Raw genomic sequence first — 24785 nt, 5'->3', positions numbered from 1 at the left:
CTAGCCTCAAACTTGTGACTCTCCTGGCTCAGCTTCCCAAGTATCTGGGATTACAGGCATACGCCACCATACATGGCTTTACCCTACTTTTTAAAAAGACATCTTTCACCCAGTATTTTATTTTATTTTATTTTTTTATTTTTGTGGTACTGGGGATCAAACTTGGGACCTTGCACTTGCGAGGCAGGCGCTGGAACTACTGAGCTAAATCCCTGGCCCTTAAAATGATAATTTCATCTATTTCTAAATTTTCTGTTTTGTTTTCTTGGTCTCTCTGCTTATTCATGTGCCACCAATACCACTGTACCACTGTTGACATTGTAGACATTTTCTTTTTTCTTTTTCTTTTTTTTTTTCCAAATGTGGGACCTTGCACTTGAAAGGTAGGAGGCGGAACCACTGAGCTAAATCCCCGACCCATCTTTTTTCTTTTTCTGAAGACATTTTACTTTTTATTTTTTATTTTTTAATTGGTACTGGGGATCGAACTCAGGACCTTGCGCTTCCAAGGCAGGCACAAGGTCCTGAGTTCAATCCCTGAGACATTTTATAGAATAGTTTAAAATGGCAAAAAAAAAAAAAAAAAAGCTGGGTGTGGTGGTACACGCCTGTGATCTCCCACTCAGGAGGCTGAGGCAGAAGGATTGTCATGAGTTCAAAACCAGCCTTGGGTACATATTGAGTTTGAGGCCAGCCTGAACTACATAGGGAGACCCTGTCTCAAAAAACAAAAACAAGACAAACAAAAAGAATAGTTTAAAATGTGGAAAAGCTAATATCCTCTCATTGCTCTTCTTTTGAGGATTTTCTTTGCTAACCCTGCTTATTTGTTCTTCAATGAGAATTTCAGAATTAGCGTGTATTTTTAGTGGGATTATATTTTTTGGGGGGGATCATATTAAATATATAAACTACCTCAGAAAGGAGTGCTATTTCTTTTGAGACAGGATCTTGCTATGTAGTTTAGGAGCTGGCCTTGTGATCCTCCTGCCTCAGCCTCCCAGGTGCTGGGATTACAGGCCTGCACCACCACACCCAGCCTGACTGTACACTTTGAAGTCTATTTTTTTTTTTCATACGGAGGATGGAGGATCGAACTCAGGACCCTGTGCTTGCAAGGCAGGCGGCGGAACCACTGAGCCAACCCCCCTGGCCCAATAGGTTTTTCTGGGGTTTTTTTTGAAGCCTACTTTTGTATCTGTGTGGAATGCCTAACTATTTATTACTTTTTGCTAATTCATTGCTTTCTCAAGATCTAGGAATCATGAGAATGGAGGTAGAAATAGAGCATTCTCCATACCTGCAGATGCCTGTGCGTGGGCCTCTGTGTGGCGCTGGCAGACTCTACTCAAGAATTCACTCACTTGGTGCAAGGAAAGAGCATTATGCAGTGTTTCCAGGGGGTATATGGTAGGTACCATGGAGCACCCTTCAAATCCTGTTGGGAAAGAGATGGGCAAAGCCATGTTATTACTGCCAGATACACCCCAATTGGCCAAGGAAGCTGAGAGTCCCTGAGAGCCATCAGGACAGTCTGTGGCTTTTAGAGTGTAGGGTATCCAAGATCTCCAGGAGAGGGAACACTTTAGAGCTCCTAGGGAAGTCTATTTCTCTCAACTCTAGATTTCCTAAGATGTCTACCTATTAACGCCTCCAGGAGAATCAAATCACCTCTCATCCTGTCTACGGAGAGACTGCAATGCCCCATGGAAAAATCAACACATTCCCAGGGGGGTAAGCACTAACACTGCTCTGGTACTTTCTGGAAAATGGAACAAGGATCCAGAGGTAAGGAGTGATATTGTAGATCTAATATGAGGCAGGGTGGCCATGGAGCTGGGAGGGAACAGCAGGTTTCAGTTACCATGAACAAGAAAATCAGATTAAGGAGGAGGGCATGGAATCAGAGAAGAGATTCATGCAAGCTTACAATGTGGGGAGAAAGGCTGGAGTACTTGGATGCAGACTGAGAGCATGCAGTACACATGAGCTGAGCCAAGGAAAATCACATGCATGAACAGGGCGGGGACGGAAGTTCCTTCTTGGTCATTTCATTTTTTCCTCCTGCTCTACTTGCTAGAATCTCTCTACTCCATCAGGAAAATGAGGCAAATCCCCTTGCAAAAAGAAGAGTGATTCTCTGCTCTAGACTCAGTAATTCCAGTTTAGGATGACCAGTCCTGGTACGGTTAAAGGTAAATCTAAGTGTGTCCCTTACTCCCAGGGACCACTGATGGAAAAAATGTTCCCACTGGAGGGTCAAGAAACATGCACCCAACCACTGTTTCAGGCCCTGGTCTTCCCAGTTCCTCCTCTACATCTCCTTAAAGTAATTCCCATCCTGCTCACCACTGACTAACATCAGTAATTCAAAATGATTTTACCTGATCATCCTCTAACCTCTGGCCTTTGTTTGCCTCAAGAATTTAATTGGGGCTTCTGTGCCTCAGTTTCCCCCTGTAATCCAGTGGCAGGAGAGCAGAGGACTCTCTAGCTCCTCAGAATGGTTCCAAAAATGTTTAGATCAGAAGTGGTAGTAGTAAAGGATTAGAGAGATAAGAACAGGTTCCAGCACAAGAGGTTACTCTAGACTGACCACAACTGGGGAACATGTAACACTGGGGGCAGTGAGAAAGAAGAACAGGAGTGGGGCAAGCAGCCAATGCTACAGCTATGAGGCAGTCTGCCCTGATCCCATCCAAGCAACTAAATGCAAGTCACATAACCTTACAGCACACAGGAGAAAGGGCCAGATGGGCTCTCCTGCCAGAAGTGCAATAAGCAAAGCAATCAGTTCCAGCCAGGATAGTGGCAGCAGCCAGCCTGTGGTGGGGGGATACCGTAGAGGCACTCAGGATCATCCTGGCCTGAGTGGAGCCAGTTCCGGAAGAGGCGCAGGTGGTAGGAGCACTGGTGCAGATGATGTGCCAGTGCAGCATCCAAGGAGACCGGCCGGCACCCTGGGCAGTCAGAGGAAAAACCACGCAGCAACCGGACCACAGGGTGCTGGTCATCCAGCAGCTCTGGACAGGGCAGGGGGCCACAGTAGGAAGCACAAGGGTAAAGAAAGAGAAGAGGGAGAGACAATGAGGGGGCACTGACTGGCACAGCATTATTGGGGAGTAGGGGCCACGCAGATCCAAGGTGAGCTAAGAGAGAAGGCAAGATGGTCAGGGCTGCTGGGCATGTCTCACAGGCAAGAACAGTGTGGGTATCACAGGGTGAGTATACAAGAGGGATGAAGGAGAGGAGGGCTCATCACACCACAAGGTCCTGTGCTTCCTCCTGGAACATAACTCAGGCAGAGCTGGCAGAGAGCACCCACAGTCTCTGGACAGGGACGAGCTAGCGGTTCCATGCTGAGGAGCTAGACTGGGGCTCTACTGTCCCTGATCAGATAATTCTACAAACTAACTGGAGAATGGTATTTACAAGGTGGGGCACAGATGAAACAATTTAAAGTTACTTAGAGAAGAGGGTCAAGAATGGTATTGGGTATCCAGAGAAGTCTAAAGCTAAAAAGGCCCCTGAAAGCTCAGGCCAGGCCTCTGGGCCAGACACCGAGAGAACCCCAGACAGGGCTGGTGCCAGGCAGCTGGGACAGAGCACTAGCAGGAAACCAAGAGTAGGATTCCTTTAAAATAATTCATGTAAGCTGGGCATGGTGGTGCATGCTGGTAATCCCAGCTCTTGGGAGGCTGAGGCAGGAGGACTGCCATGAGTTCAAAGCCAGCCTGGGCTATACAGTGAGTTCAAGGCCAGCCTAAACTACATTGCAAGACTCTGTCTCAAAAACAAAAAAGAAAACAAACAAAAAACAATCCAAAAAACAGTGCACGTAGAAAATGAAGCACTGATTAATCACCTTTACCTTACTTTTGTTCTAATAAACATTTTTTAAAGTATGCAAAAAGCTCAGGACTTGGGAGACACTGTATCCTTTACAGAAGCCAAAGTTAGATGATTTTAGGTTGTCTTTCCACTGCTGATGAGTCTAAACACACTCTTTTCAGCTGGTGAGTAGAAAAGCTTTGATTCTAAGCCCCTCGTCATTTTGGCTGCTTGGCAAACTGTGGATGCATGGAATTGGCTGCAAAAGGCTGAAGGCAATAGAAGGCCTATGGTAGGAGGTATAAGGGGAACAACAGGAAAGGGTCTTGGGGAAAAGAAATGGAGTCCAAAGGCCTGATGTAAGGACAGGTAAGAGCTTGAGTACAGGATGCTGCCATAGAGAAGGTAGGATCAAGGCCACTGAGGATGACTACTCCAAACTCTCAGACCAGAACTGGGTCCACAGAGTGACCCCATGAGAATATGCTTTTTAGAGACCTTAGTCTAGATGTCAGGGGAGAATTCAGCTCTATCAAGGCTAGCATGGTAGGCACTAATTGTTCCAACAGTCACACAGTTGTATGAGTCCCTGGAAGATAACAGGCTTGACAAATCCATTAGGCACACTCTGACATTTGGGATGAGGGAGAACCACAGTCTCTTTTCCACTTTATTAATTTGTTTTGGTGAGTTCAGCATACAGTTTAGTAACAGGCCACACTTGTGTGCTGGATATTATCACAGGATAATAAGAAGCTTATCAGAAACAGAGGCAAGGATGGACTGAAGGTTGCTCTTTCATCAAAGAATGGAGGCAATATTGCCTTGCCTCCTTTCCAAAGCCAGGTACAATTTTCCCAGCTGCTATTTCCAAGCCAGGTATCATCCAAGGAGATGGTGGTGATGGGACAGTAGGGTGGCCCACTGCTGTGAATAATCTGCCACAAGCAACTGCAGACAGAGCACCCACTCTGTAATTACTGGGTCAAGTCAAGCAAGACCTTGGCCATAGGGTGGGGCACTCATATTGCCTTAAGGGACAGATTAAATCTAGATCATCTTCAGCAAGAGATATTAGCTCTAAATTTCTGCTGCTGTCAGCAGTGAGATCCCTGATTCTGGCTTCTCAAGCACGTCAGCCTCCAAGCTCAAGCACAAGGAAAACAAAGAAGGCCAGAAGACCTCTGAGGAAGTATGCAAAGTACTGAGGAGATCTTGAATTTGTTCTCCTGTATTATACCTGAATTGTCCAGATCTTTCTTCCTCTCCTCCTTATGGTAAAATTAATTCTTGTTTTCTTCAGCTGGTGAGTCTGACAATCAAGGCTTCAAGGAACTGGATATATGTAGGATCTGTCTTATGAACATGGGTCTTTTCCTATGGTTCCTAAGAAACTAGGAGATACATAATTTATCTCTAATGTCAAGGGCCTCAATTCCTGGTAATGGATTATGGACCCTATATTCAAGTCCCTGGCTTGGGACTGTGGGTCAGGTACATCAGGACTATTGCACAGGAAGGCCAGAAAGGCTTGAAGCTAAATGAGCTGGCGCAGTCATGTCGCTTTGAATGGAGACTTCTGACACAGGTACAAATGAAAGCCAGAGACTTTAGCCTGCTAAACTGAGAAAAATCTAGGCTTGTTAACCCCAGGAGAAATTCCAACAGTGCTAGTGGGGGACGTATGACCTGCTGGGTCTAAAGTCTCACACATGCACTGGCCAGGCAGCAGAAGGCGTCAACATAGGAACCCTTCCGGCAAAGAAACCAGGTGAATTTTATCTCCTTCAAATTGTCTTAGCTCTTAGAAGAAAACCGTATCTAACAAAAGTACATTTACCTTGAGGACAATATACAATGCAGAGAGAAAAGTAAGGGTAGTAAACATTCAACAGGGAGTGGGCCTTGGTTCTCCTGCCATACCCTACAGAAACTCCATAGCCCTTCAGTTTTGATTTACAAGATCATCAAACTCACCCCCTTAATGTGGGCAGACCCAGTTCTTCAATATTCATGTCTAATGTCCCTCAAGATCCTCAACAAACATCTCAACTCTTTACTTTCAGTTTCTCTGAGATGGCTCTGCCATAGATTGGCTGGAGCCACATGGAAACTAACTACATTTAAAACTCAAAGAGGATTTAAAACTCAAGGATGTAGCTCAGTGGGGCCGAGCCTGCCTTGCAAGCGCAAGGTCCTGAGTTTGATCCCCGGCACCAGAAAAAACAAAAATAAACCTCAAGGAACAGGGATTGGGGGGGGGGGGCACACCTGTAATCCCTGCACTCGGGAGGCTGAGGCAGGAGGATTGCCATGAGTTAGAAGCCAGCCTGGGCTACATAATGAGTTCAAAGCCAGCCTGAACTACACAGAGAGACCCTGTCTCAAAAACAAAAACAAAAACACCTCAAGGTATAGGGCTGGGCATATATAAATGTCCCTGGGTTCAATTTCCAATACCAACAAAACAAAACAAAATAAAAATTCCCAAAACAAGAAGAAAAAAATCTGAAAGTTTAATCTTTTCTCCTTTACCTACTACTTCCTCCTCCTTTCTTTCTCTTTTATCCCACAGCAATGTGGGCTGTTTCCTAAGCCCAGGCACTAGGCTAGTAGTAACATAAAGCAGATGTCAGGAGCATGGGAGCCACACAAACCACACACAATGGCAGAGACAGGTGTATGGAGATGGGGATTATCCACTGCATTCCCTATAAGTAGGGGAATGAATGGGGATTGCAGCATTGCTCCAAAAGAGGAACAAACTGGTTATCTGCCCCATCAAATGAATTGGAGAAAAAAAATAGGAAGATGAAAATTATATAAGCCAGGAGTAGGGGGGAAAAAAAGAGAAGCCATGGGCCCAATCTAGGTAATACTATTCTCTAAGAAGAGGAGCCGCTATCACGCCTGTGCACAGCCTGGCAGTCAAATGGTAGGAAAGGGGCAGATTTAATCAATTTTGGGGTGGTAAGCTGATACAAAAGACACGATGGCCATGACAGTGATTAGGGAAGTTAGACCCTGGGCTGCACAGGGAGAGGTGAGCCAGGCTGCAGCCAGAGCTCAGACTGTCCTAAGGGAAAGGTCCCAGCAAGGACACTTGGTGAGGGGCTCCTTTAGAGAGCAGGGTGTCAGCACAGTGGGAGGAGTGGCAAAGTCAGTGTCAAAACTCAGCAGTTAAGTGTCTGGAAGTGACAATGGTGAGAAGGAATGATGTTGAGTCAAAAGCAAACGTACCGTTAGTCGGATGCTTTGCAAACGACACAGAAAATCGTTTTACGGCCGGGACAAACAAGAGCTCTGGGGAGAAAAGACATCATGGGGATTATACCCACCCTGTCCCCACCCTCTGCTTTGGAATTTGCCTGCAGCGTACACTGTTCTTTAGTTAGTTGCATGGCCTGATCCCTTCCCACCCCTCAAACTTCTGACTGCCAGTCTTTTCCCTTGGTGCAGTCTCTCAGTAGTCTGTGTCATCTCCACTGTAGTAAGGCCCACACTCATTCCACCACTACATCCTCCTGCCGGTCATTTGTAAATAAAATCTGTGTGAAAACTTTCTTCCCTTCTCTCAGGCTCTTGCCATACCATTTTTTCTACCTTAGCTGAGCAACTTCCCCATTCCTAAACTTGATTTCCCAGACTTCAATCCAGGCTCCAAATCATTTTGATGACCACGAATCATCCTCTTGGTCCCCACCCCTACAGGCCAGAATCCAGGAAAGCATACAAACTGAGGCAGCAAGGCTGTATGTGGGAGATTATGAAGGGAGAAGCATAAATAAGTCATATTTTTATGGCGAGAGGGATGCAAATGGAAGGGTGCAAGGGGTCCTGGTTCTCCCATCTACTGTTGATGAAGAAAACTCATCGTGAGGCCATTGTCGGTACCATCTTAGGCATGAATGACTCGAACTATGTCCCTGGTAGGAGACAAGTGAAGAAAAGAGCTGCCCCCCAAAACCCACCCACATACCATCTCGGTGCTTCAGACTGGCAGGTGGCAGCTTTTTGCCATGGCTGCGGGCGTAGTCCTGAAGATTCGGGGCGCTGGAGGAGCCACCCAGCACTGTGGTGCTGAACAGCCCTGTGCACTGCGAGCCTGCAAAGCCAGGAGTGCATTAGTAGCCACGCAAAGCTGCACACAGAAGACCACACAATTCCACAGGACAACACTGAGATACACACAGCCATTCAGAGCCACTGCCACACGGCCAGTCCGTGTAACCACAAAATGTTCACTGCTGTCCATAGCCACACTGGGCAAGCAAGGTGGGAATTCTCCTCAAGATCTGCATGGCAGAGACAAGAGGCCACTGCAAATACAGGGTTAGTCATATTAAGGGATTCAAACTTACTGAAAGAGATAGACTGTGCTCCCCCGGGGGCTCCCAGAAATGCTAAAAGAATAGCTAGATCCCTCTAGATCTCCCTAGATTTAATTCAGTGCCTTTTACACTGGATAGGGGATTTGAGAAACCCAGAAATCTAGTCCATTGTAGGCTTAAAAAGGAAAAGCTTATTTTCTGCTCATTTGTTTGTTGACAGGGTCTAGCTTTGTAGTCCAGACTGGCCTGAACTTGCAAATCCTCCTACCTCAGCTTCCCCAGTGCTGAGATTACAGGTGTGTACCACTCTGCCTGGCCTAGGAAAAAGCTTTGATTGAAGCTAGAGACTGAGTTTTGAGCACTCAGCTGCCACCATTCCAGTTCTACGTTCATCATTCAATATCCCTTCCCTTGAGGCCTTTTTACCTTTCCCAAGAATGAAAGTATGAGACATGTTGAATTTCTAAAGCTGGGAGGGACTCAGAGACCATCCAGTTCAACTTTCTCATATTAGAGATGAAGAAATGGAGATACAAAAGTCACAGAGTATTTAGGAGCTAAGGTGAACTAGAATCCAGGTCTCTATACTCTGGGGACCAACTGTCTTCAGTTGAAGAAGAAATACTTTTTTTTCTCCTGGAGGAAACAGCATAATTTCTGAAGTAAAGATGGACACAAACTAGAAGGCTTGTGAAAGGAAGCTGACTAAATGTGGAGCATGCCTGTCATGTGCTGACACCCTACTAAGAAGGAAAGCAGGAAACAACAAAAAAGCATGTTCTTCTACTCTTAAGTTTACTGTCTTATAAGCTCTATTAACAAAACCAGGCCGGGGATTTAGCTCAGTGGTTTTGCCGCCTGCTGTGCAAGCACATGACCTGAGCTCGATCCCGGGTACCAAAAAACAAAAAACAAAACAAAACAAAACAAAACCAGAGGCTCACATACACAAGTTCAAAGAAAGCAAAGAGAATTCTATTGCCAATCAGGAGTAAATGAAACTTGAAGAATCTCTGAAGAAAATAAGTCAGGTCAGTCACTGTCCCCAGGGTGTGTGTGATCTAGGGCAGGGCTGGAATTCCATGGTCCCTTCTACTTGAGGGCACTGTGGTCAGGAAGGGACAAGATCGACACCCAAGTTCTGGGGATTTGCCTCTCTACTTCCAAATCCATCTCAGCCAAGACTCTAGGTTTGGCTGGGGTCTTAACACTCATGGGGAGATGGACAGAGAGGATGCCAGTTCCCCTTGATCCCACAAAGCAAAGACCATGTTTCCAAGGGTCCCAGAGAAAACAGAAACCTCAGATGGTCAATGGTTTCTACCTTGAGATTCAGGACTTCTCTATTCAACAACTTCCCCTACCTTTCATGCTTACACAGGCTCTGGAAATGGGCTGCAGAGAGTAATATGGTTGCTAAATATATCTGCTTTTCTTCAGAGAAGCTAAAACTAGCTGGCTGTATCCCAGACCACCCCAGGCTTTGTCCTACATCTACTTCCTGTGCTGAGTCACTTTCTAGTGTGGTCATGCCAGCCCAGCTCTGCCCGGTCCTCAGACCATCTCAGAGGGCGATCTCTACCTTACCACTACCATCTGTCAGCCAGGTGTGTGTCCGTATCATTCTGCTCCCTTCCCCTTCCCCTTCCCTTCCCTTCCCTCTTCCTCTTCCCCTTCATCTGTCTTTCTTTCCTTCCTTCTTTCTCTCTTTTTCTTCTTTCTCTTTCTCTTTCTTTTTCTTTTCTTTTCATGGGCTAGGGATGTAGCTCAGTGGTTCCAGTGCCTGCCTAAGGTCCCAAGTTCAATCCCCGGTACCAAAAAACCCCCCAAAACCTGAATATTAACACAAGATCTCACTACACTGCCCAGGCTGTCCTCAAATTGTTGGGCTCAAGCATCCTCCTGTCTCAGACTCCCAAGTAGCTGAGACTACAGGTACACAGCATTGTCTTGCTTTTTATGTTTTATTCCTTTTGTTTTGTTGTTTTTTGTTTTTGTTTTTTTGAGACAGGAGCTTGCTATATACTTCAGGCTGGCCTTAAACTCACTATGTAGCCCAGGCTGGCCTCTAACTCGTGGCAAGCTTCCTGCCTCAGCCTCCTGAGTGCTGGGACCACAGGTGTGCAGTGCCACACCCAGCCTCTGCTTTATTCTTTTTTTTTTTTTTTTTTGGTACTGGGGATCGAACTTGGGTCCTTGCGCTTGCGCAGCAGGCGGGCGAAACCACTGAGCTAAATCCCCGGCCCTTTTGCTTTATTCTTGATGTTACACTTTCCCTTAACTAGGCCAAACCTACCTATCCACTTTCTCAGTCTATCTGAAACCTATTCTTTACTGGGATTTTTGGAAAGAGAAGTGTATGTCACAGATTTACAGATTTATTATTTATTTCTTAGTCTCAAACCATCCTCCTTATTTCAGGGATCTAAAAGGCAACCTACTCTCATCAAATTAGTCTAGAATATTACCAAAGCCCTTCTCCCCCTTGCAAGTCCAAATGCTGACCACTTTTGGGTCAAGAAATTAGGTGCCCAGGAAAAGGTAATAGAAAAACACAAGGACCTAAATATAGAGAACAATAGGACAAAATAAAAAAAGAGCCCAGGGAACAAGTTCAGACCCTACACAGTCGTGTCTGACCTCCAGTTCCACAACACAGGGCACTGTGTTCAGAGACAGCCCCTCCCAGGGACCTCCTCCCTTCCCAAAGAATACAATACCCTCTGAAGCTCGGTCCTTCCTGTAGTCTGTGTTCTTAGAAAAGGTTGAATGATGTTCTCCATCCCTCTCCAGGGATCAAAAAATCAAGAGACATTCTCTCAAAGTCATGAGAAAAGTCTCTGCCACTACACCAGTCTCAGATTTGTCCCTCAATCTTCCGGAAGGAAAGGAAAAAAGTTACAGGATTAGGATAGGATGGAGGAGAGGGCATGGAGGTAGAAGGGCCAGAGCAGGGTAGTGAAAAACATGGGCTGCTTCAGAGGAAGACATGGCACAAGTTCTCCATATGAGAAATATGACAGTTATGGGTTCACAAGTACCTCTATTTATAGCTCTGTCACTGATAACTCTGAAGGTTCAGAGTCTCCGTGGCCCCTTATGGTTTGGGCTGGATGGGATGGACAGATAAAGAATGAGAAGGAAAGCTAGAAAAACGTCTTTCAAGCAGGGAAATAGGGGACCTTCCAGGGATGAAACAAACATCTGCAATCCAGGTTCACACACAACTATAGCTCTTCCCTTTTCTCCTCCCTCACCCTGCCTGACAGTTCTACAGACTGGATGGTCCCAACTCCCATGACGAAGATTTCCCTCAATAAAACTCAAAGAACAGACAGACAACCCTTTCCAACAACAGGTGAGAGACCCTACAAAGTCGTACCTAGGCCACTCTGCTTCATCTCTGTTGGTGGGCGAGAAGATGAAAAGAGCCGATAACCACCAGGCCTTGAGGAGGAAGTTTCAGAAAGCACCTGCACACAAAAAAACCCAGAACTCTGTTACCATTTTGCCACTCAACCCAGAAGTGTTAAACCCAAGTACTGAATTCTTGCCCCTACAGAACCAAGCAGTGTCAAAAAGTTTGGAAGAATCAAAGGATTTTTATGGGGGAAGAGAAATGGAAAGGGAGCCAACAGTATAGTTCACGGAGGGACTGTCCAGGGTACCCTTCTATAGGGGTTTTTTTTTTGGTACCGGAGATCAAACTTGGGACCTTGTGGTTTTGAGGCCCTCAGCGGAACCACTGAGCTACATCCCCGGCCCCACCTTCTATAGGACTCTACTAGAAGGAACTTCTGGTGCCAAGGGGCCTATGCTCGAAGGCTTCCCACCCCACATCTGAGAAGCCATTATTCAGCTATTCCTAGCTCTCAGTATAATGGGGTCCCCCAACCTTATCTGTCCCTCCCTTGGACTCAGTAAGCCAATCACAATGGCTCGGCCACAAGAGTGCGGTCACCCCTCTTCTCTCCGTGTGATAGTGGTGGTTACTGCAGTCATACGAGGCTCCCTATCTAAACCGAGAAGCCCGCCCTCTGATAGTTTCACTCCTGGACACATGAGCCAGCTTTCTTTAGATATCCACAAGGGTTAATTGCATAATCCTCAAATACACACATCCCACTTAGTGTTCTGCACCCTAAAAAGCAAAGATGGCAGGCAGGACAGGGAGGTGAGGCAGGGAGGGACACCTGTGTGCAGGATGCCAGGGGAGTGGTGGACAGAGCCTGGGGCTGCAGGCCGATGGCTGGGGAAGGCCGGGGGAGGTCTCCGGACCTCCTGCGGTGCCGCCCCCTCAAGGGGATCAGGTCCAGGCTCCCTGTGCACTGCATGTTCATGACCTGCAATCAGACCGGGTAGGAAGCCGGTCACAGCTCCTTTAACTCTCAGGTTCTCAAAGCCTCCGTGCCCAAGGGCAGAGCTAGATACAAGGCTGGAGAGGATACCAGCTAGGTCACAGCTGCTATGAAGGTTTTTGCAATCAAAAACAGTTCAAAACTAAGATGACAAGAGAACAAGAAACAATGAAGGGAAGAATGGCAGTGACAAAGATAAGAGAGGCTGATGCCCATAGAGCAAGGAGAGGAAATATTGTTATAAGGCTGTGTGACCAAGGGGCAGAGAGAGAAGATTTGCATGCAAGGCTGAGGAGCAAATCCTGGGCAGCGACCATCCTGGATGAGGCAGGGTGTAAGCAACACTAGCAACTGAAAGGAAGGAATGTGATTACAAAAGGAAGCCTCCTGAAAGAAGCTGATCTCATCAAGTCCTACAGAGCTCTCCTTTGCCTATGGGTCTTGTACTTAAACCAGAAGAAAATGAGGTCCAAGCATAAGAGCTCCAGGGAGACCAGTAGATCACAAACACAGGGAAGACATTTAGATGTGAAGATGCAGCTCACTGATGAAAGATGAGGTGTCATTCTGTCCATTTGATTAAGTTCACAGGGGCATGTAGGGCACTCAGAGGATGATGGATACCGAGTTATACCTACACCGAAGAGAGAAAACAATGCCTATCCCACCTAAAGAAACTAACCATTCACAATGTCAGTTCCACCTTCAAATAATCAGGAAGTCAAGGATGAGTCCAGAAATGAGACTGTAGTTTGTCTTCTCAGCTTTCTCTAAAATCTGAACTGTAAAACTCTGGCTGAACCTGTTAAAGTTAGTTACAGATTCTTTTCAGATATCCATAAAATGGAAAAACCAGTTCTTCTAAGACAGGGACATGGCACAGAGTGAGCTGAGCAGATTCTTGGGTAAGAGCAGTATCCAAGTCAGAGAGCGTTCCCTAGATAGGGGTAAGTCATGGCATCAGAAAAGTGTCACTGGGCCAAAGAGAGAAACAGTGTCTCCAGGAACAATACCAGAACAAAACCCCAAGATAGTTAGCTGGACAGGGTATGAGATTAGTAACAGTTCCTCCTTCTAGACAAACCTCATCAGGAGAGAAAGACAGATAGCTCTCCACACTGATCCTGTTTCTGAAACAGTATAGATGATCTAATGAGAGTAAAGCGTCAGGCATTTGCTCATTTCTATTGTAATTTTTTACCCAAAGCAACAAAGAGATGGAGCAGCCTTTAATATTACTTGTGCTCTTACTATAGTTACTGTTTAATGAATGTTATAAGGTAGACATGACCCACATTTTATACACGAAGGTATAGAGGTGGTGAGGGTTAGAGAAGTTAAAATCTCTATGTAAGTTCACATAACTTCTAAGTTGTGACTGGGATGTCAGCCCAGAATTCAGGCTGTTTCCACTATATTTCCTTTTATTTCATTACTATTACTATTTGGGAGGGGGCTTGAGACAGGGTCCTGCTATGTAGTTCAGGCTGGCACTGAACTCATGATGTAGCCCAGGCTGACTTAGGACTCATGGTGACTGCCTCAGCCTCCAGAGTGCTACGGTTACAAGCATGCGCCACCACGTCTGGCTTCTATTTCCTTTTAAATAACTGCCTTTTCAAATTCACCCAAAGTCCCTCTCAATTTCATTTCTTAAAACCCTTATCTCTAGGGAACCTCTCACTGGCAACTCTTTAATATAAGAAGTAGCAATCAGCTTAAAGACAGTTCTCCTGGGGACTAGCTGTGCGAGAGAGATTGAGCCAAACACATCAGGAAGGGCTGAGAGGACTCTGTTTGAGATCCAAGAGTCTCCTGAGGAGCTTCTGAGGATACAGGGGTACTGCGTCTCCACCTCTTTGTTTTCTTCCCAAGGCCCTCTCATTACCTCCATAGAGCCAGCTTTCCGGTTACGAATGAGAGGTGATCTCCTAGGGAGCCCAGGGCCCTCAGGCGGCTGAGGTGAAGTCTGCAGTGCCCGGTCCGGTTCATCTGAGCCCTTCCCCGGGCATAGGTTCTCCATGCTGCCTTGATCTGTTTTCCTCTCTTCATTCTGCTCAGTGATAGGCATGAATGGCTTCCGCCTCTCAGTCCCAACTTCCCAGGCCTCCAACCACCCTGTACTTGGGTGCTAAGCCCTCCAGTCTCAGGCCCCACCTGACCCACCTCAGAAGAGGCTGGACGGAACCCACAGCCAGTGGGGACGCTGCCTTCTTCCTCAACACCTTTCACGCCAGGGCTGAAGTGCAGCTCCACGTGGAACCGCTCCTCTGACAAGGGGTCCTAGAGGATGCCGCCAAGGAAGGGGCAGTTGAGAGAATCCCAGTATGGGAACCATCTTTCAGGCAGGGGCAAGGAACTCAAGAAGATGCATCTTCCCAGGGCTGAGGTTCAGGTCCTTCCCTACCCTTTGACTGCTGTCTGCTAGAGAGCCTCACTCCTTCATGTCCCACCATCTGTGATTCACCTCTCCACATGACTACAACTTTTCTCATCCATCTCTCGTAACTCATTTTGGAGCAGTGAATACAGCACATTAAAGGTATCTTTGTGGCATCAGAGGCAGAAGATGTATGTACAACCATGTCTGAGGGGAAAGAACCATATCAGTGTCCCACACCTCCTCCCTAATGCCAGAACTATGCCCTGGGATTAGCTCTGGGCTCGACATACTTCCTGTCCCAGCAGCAACCTCCTGGATGCTCTGTGTCATTCTGTGCATGGGTGCACACGTAGCTGAACTGCACAGATTCTAAGGATAAGAAAGCTTTCTTTTTTAAGGAAAATAGCAAGAGGGGCCTTCTCCTCAGCCCAGCTGTTTGCTCCTCACCTGTGTGTTGTCCTCATAAAGCATGATGACAATCTGGGTCATGTAGTTGAGCTCTGAGATGGCGCTCAGGTAAGCCAAAGCTCGCTGCCACTGTGTGTCCTGGGTCTCCTACCAAACACAGAAAGAGCCAAGCCCGCGCTTAGGACAGGAAGTGAGGGAACGAGCGGGGAACCAAGAACAACAGAAAAAGAAGGGAGAGTGAGAGAAGAATGCTGGGGAAGGATGTCACTAGCTGAAAGAGGAAGGAGGGTCCTTACATTGAGGAGCCCCCCATAACGGAAGACGCTGAGTAGGGAGTGGACGTGGCTTTCGCTGGTAAAATAGAGCCGTGTTCGAACGTGGCGGCCTGGGGAGAGCACCCCTCGAGAGTACCTGAGGGGACAGCTCTGTCACACACACCGGCGCCCTGCGGACTCCCATCCTCTCCCTCCCAGGAGCCCTCCTCCTGGGTTCCCAAGCCATCCTGGCCGTGAGGCCCCAGGGCTCCCGACACGGCCCTCCCTCCAGCCAGCGCCCCTCCCGGCCTCCCTCACAGGGGGTGCAGCTTGTTGACAGACTCATCCTCGTGGGTTCTCTGCAGGTCAAGCAGTATCTTCCGCAACAGTGGAAGACAGAAGCCGATGGCGATTTCCAGCTTCTCCTCCCGACTAATCCCGTATTCCTGAGAGGTCATGGGTCAGAGATAAGCTCCTCAGTGAGTCTTGCTTTCCTCTGGCCTCACACTCCCAGCCAAGACCATGCCTGTTCACCTCGGCTCTGGGGCTTCTTTCCTGTGCACGTCCTCCCCCTTCCAGGGGTCTCCTCATTTAGCCTCCTGTTCTCACCCACAGCCATAGTGGACTCTGGGAATTGCAGCAACTCAACTAATTCCTTCTCTAAGTCTTCTTCCCCTGCTTCCCACATCATCTCCTTCCACCTTCTCTCCTTCCTTCCCCACACCCTCATCTGCAGGCCAGATGCCCATGTGACACACACCTGGGGAATGACCACATCCGCCAGTGCCTTTGAGAGACGAAGCAGCTCCGCTGTGCCCTGGAGGCCCAGTCTCCCATTGTGCTGCACATCATACTTGACACAGTCGTAGATGTCAGGGATCTTACTGATATCATAGCGCCCACTCTTCTGCCGAAAGTCACGCTCTAGCTTGCTCCAGCGCTGCAGCATGAGCTCTAGGGTCTCACTGTGGTAGAGCTGCAGGTCTTGGAGGAAGGCAGGAAGTCAAATAGAGCCAAAACTGACCTCCAACAAAAGAAGATGCTGACAACTCGAGCACAACCACAAGGGTAATATGCTTTGTCTCAGACAGTTAGGAAAAGACACAGGAGTACCTGAGAAATGCATCCAACCTGAGACCTTAAAAGGAAAACACTAGCATTTACTCTCACCTACAGACTTGGGATCCTGCATCCGCTCCCGGATCTGGTGAGTGAGGTTTTCAATCAGGGCAAATACCTGATCACAGACTTTCACAGGGTTCTGAATGATACTCATGGAGTTAAGCAGGGAAGTGCTTCCTGTGGGAGCCAACTGTGGGGAACAGAGAGAAGAAAAGCAAGATAGGGTTGGTGCCAGTTGCCAGATTCCTGTGAGTTTATTAAAAAGAGACTGGCTGTACTTCAGGCTAACTTCAAGGAGTACTCTTAGGTTACTGGACATAGAAGTACTTTTAGGGCCTTCAGATGACCGTTCTAGCAGAGTCAACAAAAGGAGCCAATTTTAAACTTCTTGGAGTTCAAAGAAAATAAAATATACCTAAGTTCTTTTCTTGGAGACTCTAAAATACACATGGAAAATGCTGGGGAGCAAAGATTAAACCTCAAATCCTTCAAAATCTCTGCAGGACATTTTCATGACTAGATACTAGAGACATCTTTCATGGACCGAGAGTAAAGTATCACCTCGGTCCTGGGTTCCAACTCATGCTTTGAGGACAGTCACATAAGGAATGGGGAAGGAGAAAGAAGACTGTAGGTAAAATGTATAATGCTACTCAAAGCCTCACACATTTCATTCTTGTTAGCAAAAGGGAACAAAGTAGAAAGGAAAAGTTACTCTAGATTTTTTGATTTAACACTGAACAATGGACTAGAAAACAGGACAGCAAGATTCTGCTCCTCATCAGGTCCTGCTCAGAGGGGAACACAGCAAATGCAGGCAACATGCTCAGCTGCTGGGCTCATTTAAGGACCTGTTAGAAATAATTACACAACAACGTAAATGTACTTAATGCCAGTGAACTGTACACCTAAAAACAGTCTAAGTTGTAGTCCAATTTGAAAAGATAATAGCCAGCTATGGTGATTCATGATGGTAGTCCCAGCTACGTGGCCACCTGAACCCAGGAGTTAGAGGTCAACCAGGACCATATAGTGAGACCCAATCTCAAAATAATATTTTTTTTTAAAACAACCTATTAGAAAGGAGGAGTGGGGCTGGAGAAAACCACTGCCTGGTTGGGGGTAGCCCGGGTTCCCAGAACACAGGACGAGCCCTCTGCACAGCAGCACCCATGAGGACTAATGCTGAGACTCTGGGTTCTGTGGCGGTTACCAGCCTGGGCTCTGTTTGGAGTTAGAAGGTAGGGCTCACACTAGCTATTTATCTTAGAAAAGTTGCTTAAATTTTTTATAGTCTAGGTTTCCTCCTTTGAAGAACAGGAGAAAGGTAGTACAGTTCTAACAGCCCTTGTGGTGGATTAAAGATAGCCATTAATTCTTTGTTTTCTCCCTTCCCTTGAATCTAGGCTGGCCCCATAACTGCTTAACCAATAAAAAACAATGAACTTATATTGTGCTAATTCTGGGCCTATGCTTTAAGAAAGCCAAAAGCTCCTGCTTTTGGGAAGCCCTAAGCTACCACATATTAAAGTCCATGAGGAATCAGATGAAGAAAATGTGAAGAGGACAGGCCTGAGCAGGCACAGAGCACAAAGGAGGAGCAAGCTGGCTGTCCCAGAACCCCAGCACAGCCTCCAGATAGCTCCAGCCAGTCCACATCTGGTCTCAAGAGAGACCCCAAGCAAGACTAGTTGAGCCCAGAACTGCAAGAGAGGATAAAATGGTCATTTTTAGTTACTGATTTTGGGGATCATTTTTTACATCAATTGCTGAAACATTCTTCTATTTGCATTGGGATCAGTTGTGTTTTGGAATTGAGAATTTTTTGGACATATGAAGTTAAAACAGTCCACAAGCCATACATCATATGATACCTCCAGTATGGCCTAGGGCATAGCCAAACATTTATACTTTGGCAGGAAAATGTATGGCTATTTACAGTGAGTGAGAAAAATAAGGCATAAAGTCTTATGATGGCACATGTTAGGTCCAACTGCCAAATGAGTCTTGATGCCAAAACTATAGTCTTTTTAATTTTTGAAATTGTAGACATGTACTTATCGCAAAGGGATGCTGTGAGAATTAAATGAGACAACATGTGTGAGACATCTGAAACGGTGCCTCTGCCAGAGATTTAGCTTAGTGGTGCTGCACCTGCCTCAATCGCAAGGATCTAAGTTCAAATCCCTGGTACCAGAAAACTAAATAAATAAAAATAAAATAAAACAGTGGCCAGTAAATTATTTAGAGGAAGGGGGTGCAAAGATAGGGAGAAGCTGACCTGGTCGTAGTCCTCGGGGCCAAAGGGTGCATCCTGCTGTAGAATGTGATGGAGCCTGGCCTTCACCCGGTGCTGGCAGCTGCTCAGGGACTCCCCGTCACTGTCCAGGAGCCCGTTCATGTTGGCACTCTTCACCATTTGTACCAAAATGGGTGTCAGCTCCCCTTCTAGAGCCAGCAGGCCCTGGAAGGGAAGTCCAAGGCAGATTAGTTTCTCCTCCAGGACAGTCTTTTTAGGCCTTGCTGGTGCCAGAGTCATGAGGGCTGGCTTGAAGAGCTGGGGTTTGGGTCAGGGGCCCATTCCCACCAACCCTTCTCAGCTCCTCACTAAGAGCTGAGGACAGGGTCAGACACAAGTAGAAACTTCTCTGAGTTGCCATACAAACACCCTGACATTTCCCAACTAGTCGTCCAAACAGAAGCTGGGACTGTGGAAGAACTACAGTACGGTACCTTGGCAAAGGCAGCAGCCGTCATCTGGACACGGCCCTCATCAGAGGCGTAGATCTTGAGGTCATGGCGGAAAGTGCTGTGAAGGCGAAGCAGCCCACAACCAGGAAAGCCAGCATAGTCGCCTGAGACAAAGGGGGCCCCAAGAAGAGCCTGCTATGTTCTTTCCTCTACCTTCCTCACTGCCTCTGCCCTCCACTTCCCCTGGCTTGTGCTATATTCATCTTACCCCAGCCCTGGCAGGCTCTCCACCCCTCCCCCAGACACTCACCCTGCCCTCCAGGGTACATGCAGCGAAAGGCCCGGCCCAGCTCCTCAGCCTGCACTCGGCCATCAGGAGTCAGCTCTCCACCCCACTTCAGCACCAGCAACAGGGACGGGGCGAGAGCCACCCTCTGCAGACCTGAGGGAAGATGGGGAGTGACTAGGCCCACATCTAAGGAAAATGCCAGAATGTCCATAAAAGTAATTTCAGGCAGAGACCATCGTAAGAGATCTGAGTGGGTAATGGAGAAAGCAATGACATTTTACCTTGCCCCTCATTAGAAGCTTTCACTCCATGAGGGTAGTAAGTCAGCTGCACCTTCCGGTTGATACCTGAGAAGTGGCCGTACCTGCAGGATAAAAGCCACAGTCTTCTTTAGCCCCCAGGACCCCAGCGCTCCCTGTTATTGGCTCCCTTTTGCTACCCCCTTTCTTACATCTCCAACACAGATTTCAGCTGCTCTAGCTTCCCAGTCTTCTCCTCGATCTCACCACTTGGCTCTTTCTCCAGTTCAGCCAACAACAGCCGTGTAATGTCCAGTACCTCCTGGAGGAGTTAACAGGGTATTCACACAGGAGGCCAGGTCCTGGCCAGTTACTCTTCCATTCCATCACTAGCCAAGGCTACGCCCTCTTCCTTCCCCACAGCAGTACTCCCCCTGCTCAGAGCTCCCACCTTACCTGGAGCTGCTCAGGTCGCTTGAGTTTTAATTTCCCAGTCTTGCATCCACCGTGTTTTTCAAATAGTGTGAAAAACCTGAAGTCAGGAGAAGCACCGAGACTACCATAGCTTCTCAGAGCTGTTTCCCACACACTCTCCCTCGTGAAGACCAAGTAAGGACATGCTTCCTACCTGGGATGTGTCACCTCCATCTTCATCTTCTGCTTGGGGGTGCGATCCCCATGACGGATAATTGCAATGACACAGCGCAGTTCCATCCTAAGATCAGGAATGCTCTCAGTGTCTCTCTCACCTCAATCTCACCTCACCATCCATCCTCATACCCCAGTGGACATATCTCAGAAGATGGGACCAGGGACCCGAGACTAGGGATAAAGGTGGAGTTCAGGGAACTTCCTAAAAGACGCCCAGTCCCCACTGGTTCATTCTGCGTAGGGTTACAAAGAAACCATTGGCTGCATGAAGTAATCTCAAGTGTCTCATATAGGTTACTCAAGATTTTTTACTTTTGCTTACATAGTGCCAGATGTGGTAGGGACAATGGGAATATCTTCTGCTTCTGTGGGGATGGACCATGGAATCTGGAACTGGGGAGCAAGCTCTCGCATGATGGTGTTCCTAGAAGGAGAAGGAAGAGAAAGTTCTGTGAAGATGAGTGAACCAGAGCTACACAGATGAATACAGCTCACAAAGACAAGCATGCTGCAGAAGAATGACTCAAACAAAGTCTAGAACTATGCAAACAAATACTATCATATACGTGGTAGAAAAACAGATAAATGCCTGGGAGTGATAAGCCCAGTTAAAGATTGTGGTTTCCTCTGGGTGTGACAGAGAAGTGACCGGGGAGGAGTAGACAGGGGCTTTGACTATATTCATACTTCTTCCTTGAGCTAACTAGGACTTGGCCACTGTTATATTTACAGATGCTCACCATATCTATCATTCCTTTGAATGGTTTAAACATTACATGATGGATGGTTTGGGTTTTTTTTCATGATTTTTTTTTAATGTCAAGTTGCAGAACAGTATCTCAGTATCATCACATTTAGTGAAAGTTTATTTACCCAGGGCAGAAAAGACAATCTGTTACATCTAAAACTGTTACTAGTAGGGCCGGGGATTTAGCTCAGTGGTTTCGCTGCCTGCTGTGCAAGCGCAAGGACCCAAGTTCGATCCCCGGTACCAAAAAAAAAAAAAAAAAAAAATTAAAACTGTTACTAGTAACCATATCTGAGGAGTGTAGTGTTGAAGAGACAAAGGGGGTGAGAAACCCTTTTACTTTTAAATTATTTTTATAATATTGAAGATAAAGCAAAAGCTTTTTAAAATTTTAATTACTTTTATTGGGTTTTTTTGAAGCAAAACATTTATTGGTACATTTTAGATATAATGATCACATTCATCACAGAGAGCTTGTACCTGTACACAATGTACCTTAATTCTTTTTTTTTTTTGGCACTGGGGATTGAACTCGGGTCCTTGCACTTGCGCGGCAGGTGGTGATTAATTCTTTTTTTTCTCATTGCTCTTCCCTCCCCTCCCTTCAATCCTTCTTCCACTCCTTTGTTTCCATTTTTTTCCTTCTATTCTTTTTTTTTTTCTCTATTCTCTTTTGACTCCCCTCTCTAAGCGGACTCTCACCACCCCAGATCATTATGTCTCTTACCCCAGAATCTTGGCACAGTCATCGTAGTATTTCATTGAATTCTTGACAAAACTGAAGCCATTGACATCACACACAAAGGAGTGACCATTGGCCCGAAGAAGGTCAAAGCCACAAACTGTTTGCTGGAGCCAAAATAGACAAGATGAGAAAAGAGAACCACTCTTTCTTTGCAGACCCCTGCTCCCATCTCTGTCTCGCATTCCACAATCCCATGCACTCTCTACTACCTTGAAAGCTACGCAGACTTTCCTGGCCACCAACTTTTCCATGGCAGTCAGCATGACTGGGTATCGAACCTCTTTCCCCTCACTGTCTCGTTCCACCTTCCCATCCAAAGCTGGAGATTTCCTAGCTTCAGCATGGGCATAATCTGGCCCCACTGTGTACACCTGCAGGTACATAGCATCACTGAGTATGCCCAGAGCTCACCCTGTGTATGAGAAAACAGTATGAGGACTAGGTCTGCAGGCTAGTTTCAGAGTAAAAAACCAAAGAAACCGTGACCATCAAGAATAAGCAGACTGATTTTATCACTGAGCTCGACGGCAGTAGGAACATGAAGGCTTCCCCCGGGACTGTGACACTCCACCTGACCCTTAATAAAACGATTCACCCACACCACACCATCCCCAAGCACCCTTGCCATTGCTCTCACAGTGAAAATGAGCCTCTCTATTCCCCAATCCTTGTCATCAGCTGAACATGAACCAAACTGACTCACACTGTCTCTTCTTTTTTGTTTGTTTGTCTGTTTAGTACTGGGGACTGAACTCAGGACCCTGAGCTGACCAGGCCGGTGTGGCACCACTGAGCTACAGGAGGATTGCCGGGCGTTCGAGGCCAGCCTGGGCTACACAGGGAGACCCTGTCCCTCAAAAAAACCAAAAAATCCCCGTGCCCAACAGAACCTTGACATCTGTGCCGTCTGTTGGCATGAACTCCTCATAGATGTATGACCCTGTCTTCCGGACGCTGCTCTCGGGAGAATAAACGCTGCTTCGGCTGCCGATCTTCGGGAAGGGAAGGGAGAACAGCGGCGTCAGCCTAGCGCCGCGCCCCGCCCGGTCCCCAGCGCTCCGCTCGGCCGGCCGGCCGGCTCCCCACCTTCCGGAAGAGGCGCTGGCTCCCTCCTCCGGCCGAGCTGGGGTAGTAGATGTAGACGTTGTGGTCCTCGGCGCTCACTGGCTTCTCCACGAAGGGCTTGGGGAAGACGGCACCGTTGACCTCGACCTGGTCTTCACCTTCTATCAGGCTGCACTCTGGAAAGTGGGTGCGGGGGTCCCTCTCAGGGCCGAAGATTGCAGAGCAGTCACCCCGATTCCCTCTTTGCTGCAATGTCAATCTCTACAACCCTCAAATCCCTACGGCTGCCTCTTAGGAACAGACACAGAAGCATCTATATATGGTAGGCAGATATGATAATACCTGCATAACAGGCTCTGTCCAGAAAGACTGGACTCACACTCTGCCCTAACCCGATGCCCAAGCCCCACAGTATAGGTGGTATACAAGCGAGGCCTAGGGGACAGAAAGTGAGCTAAGTCATCAAGCGCAAGGCAGGAAAACCATGGGCAGGAATAGATACTCACCCTCGGGCCGGGCAGGGTCACGGTTGAGCACGGCATACCGAGGCAGATCAATACCTTCCTCCTGCAGGATCCGGTACACCTCCCTCCTGTCACCCCCAAATAAGTTAGCTGGGAGTGGTAGGGGGTGGGTAACTAAGGGGAGAGGCCAGGGGTTTCACTTGCACAGGGACTGGAAGACACTGAGGCACAGAACTCCACAGGGAATGGAACAAAAATGAGGTGTGTTTGGCTCTACCCTCTCCAAGCATGTGTTCCCTAAGTGGGCATGATTTCAGGGTCATCATCCCATGGCTTCACAGAAAGCTATACCTGTCTTGGATGTAATACTGCATGGCCAGATCATTGATAAGAAAGGGGTTTCGAAGCTTGGAGTAAGCAACAGCCTTGTCCAGAGGAAAGCCTGGGATGGAGAAAGAAAATAGGAAGCAAAGAAAGAAAGCAAAAGAGATGGGGTGAGAAGAGAGCAGACACAGGGAAACATTTAAAAGCTAATAGCTGCCACTGAGCTCCTCTACCCATTCAACCCACATCACTTCTTCTCCCCAGCTTCTAAGTCTAAGGATATTTAGCAGGAAAAACATTTTTAAATTTAGGGTCCTTCCAGAGATCCAATGCTGTTAGAAAGCCCAAGGGCCTTAGAGCTACCCTGGAGACAAAACATGGGTCTAAGCTCCAGCCAGCCACTCCTCCAAGATATAGGGAAAGCAAACCCCTTGGCATTGTTCCCTATTGTGCTGGAGGAGCTGATGGCCTCTTTACTAACAAGACGGTAAGAAGCTCATCCTCAGCTCAGCATTTCCCCACCATCTTTCCACTTCTCCTTTCCAGACCCCAACCTTTGGAGTGGAAAGAGATGAGGCAGTGGCAGGACGGCCAGTTCTCCACAGGTTCATTGAGGATCACATCTTCTCCCAGGATGATCACAGTCAGGTAGTCAAATCTGCAGAGTCGCTCTAGGATTTGGGTCATTGGCTTAGACTTGGATTTCTTAGTCATGGCACAGATGCCAACAATGATTTGAGGTTCAGGAGGCTGTAGGAGAAAGCACTATCAGGAGTGCAGAACTGCTCACTTAGATCACTCCAAGGGAAGGAAACACTGCCTCATCTCCCCAGGGCAGTCTCCCGTCAGGACTGTGAATCTGCAGGTCAAAGGTGCCGACCT

General features: G+C 47.3%; 1 protein-coding gene across 34 annotated transcripts in view; it reads right to left on the bottom strand.

The window, feature by feature from the left end:
- Ppip5k1 (diphosphoinositol pentakisphosphate kinase 1) overlaps nt 1-24785 on the bottom strand; it is a 47469-nt gene that overhangs the window by 18478 nt on the left and 4206 nt on the right. For 11 of the 34 annotated variants that reach the window (XR_015449737.1, XR_002388321.2, XM_021241693.2 and 8 more), the window contains 28 exons: nt 24458-24653; nt 23931-24021; nt 23622-23707; nt 23137-23291; nt 22941-23042; nt 22260-22421; nt 22033-22154; nt 20880-20981; nt 20535-20621; nt 20363-20438; nt 20119-20228; nt 19949-20031; nt 19689-19820; nt 19421-19542; nt 18969-19151; nt 16736-16877; nt 16326-16549; nt 15884-16011; nt 15608-15722; nt 15351-15458; nt 14687-14803; nt 14409-14573; nt 12356-12505; nt 11545-11635; nt 7811-7936; nt 7072-7134; nt 2841-3023; nt 1301-1438 (listed from right to left, as the gene is read on the bottom strand). Coding sequence is in view for 31 of the 34 variants with exons in the window: in XM_021241693.2 (XP_021097352.2) it covers nt 1301-1438; nt 2841-3023; nt 7072-7134; nt 7811-7936; nt 11545-11635; nt 12356-12505; nt 14409-14573; nt 14687-14803; nt 15351-15458; nt 15608-15722; nt 15884-16011; nt 16326-16549; nt 16736-16877; nt 18969-19151; nt 19421-19542; nt 19689-19820; nt 19949-20031; nt 20119-20228; nt 20363-20438; nt 20535-20621; nt 20880-20981; nt 22033-22154; nt 22260-22421; nt 22941-23042; nt 23137-23291; nt 23622-23707; nt 23931-24021; nt 24458-24653 (3559 nt within the window). In the remaining 3 variants the exon portion in view is untranslated. Of the gene's footprint in view, nt 1-1300; nt 1439-2840; nt 3024-7071; nt 7135-7810; nt 7937-11544; nt 11636-12355; nt 12506-14408; nt 14574-14686; nt 14804-15350; nt 15459-15607; nt 15723-15883; nt 16012-16325; nt 16550-16735; nt 16878-18968; nt 19152-19420; nt 19543-19688; nt 19821-19948; nt 20032-20118; nt 20229-20362; nt 20439-20534; nt 20622-20879; nt 20982-22032; nt 22155-22259; nt 22463-22940; nt 23043-23136; nt 23292-23621; nt 23708-23930; nt 24022-24457; nt 24654-24785 lie in introns of those variants that run through there. The other 23 variants (XM_087207336.1, XM_087207337.1, XM_021241703.2 and 20 more) reach the window with 17 other exon arrangements.

The sequence above is a fragment of the Heterocephalus glaber genome, unplaced genomic scaffold (assembly GCF_053883595.1).
Source record: "Heterocephalus glaber isolate CG9 unplaced genomic scaffold, H.glaber_assembly_v1.0 deba00000809, whole genome shotgun sequence".
Lineage (NCBI taxonomy): Eukaryota > Metazoa > Chordata > Mammalia > Rodentia > Bathyergidae > Heterocephalus > Heterocephalus glaber.
Note: the sequence above shows the minus strand (reverse complement) of the source record. Positions and strands in the feature narration are given on the sequence as shown.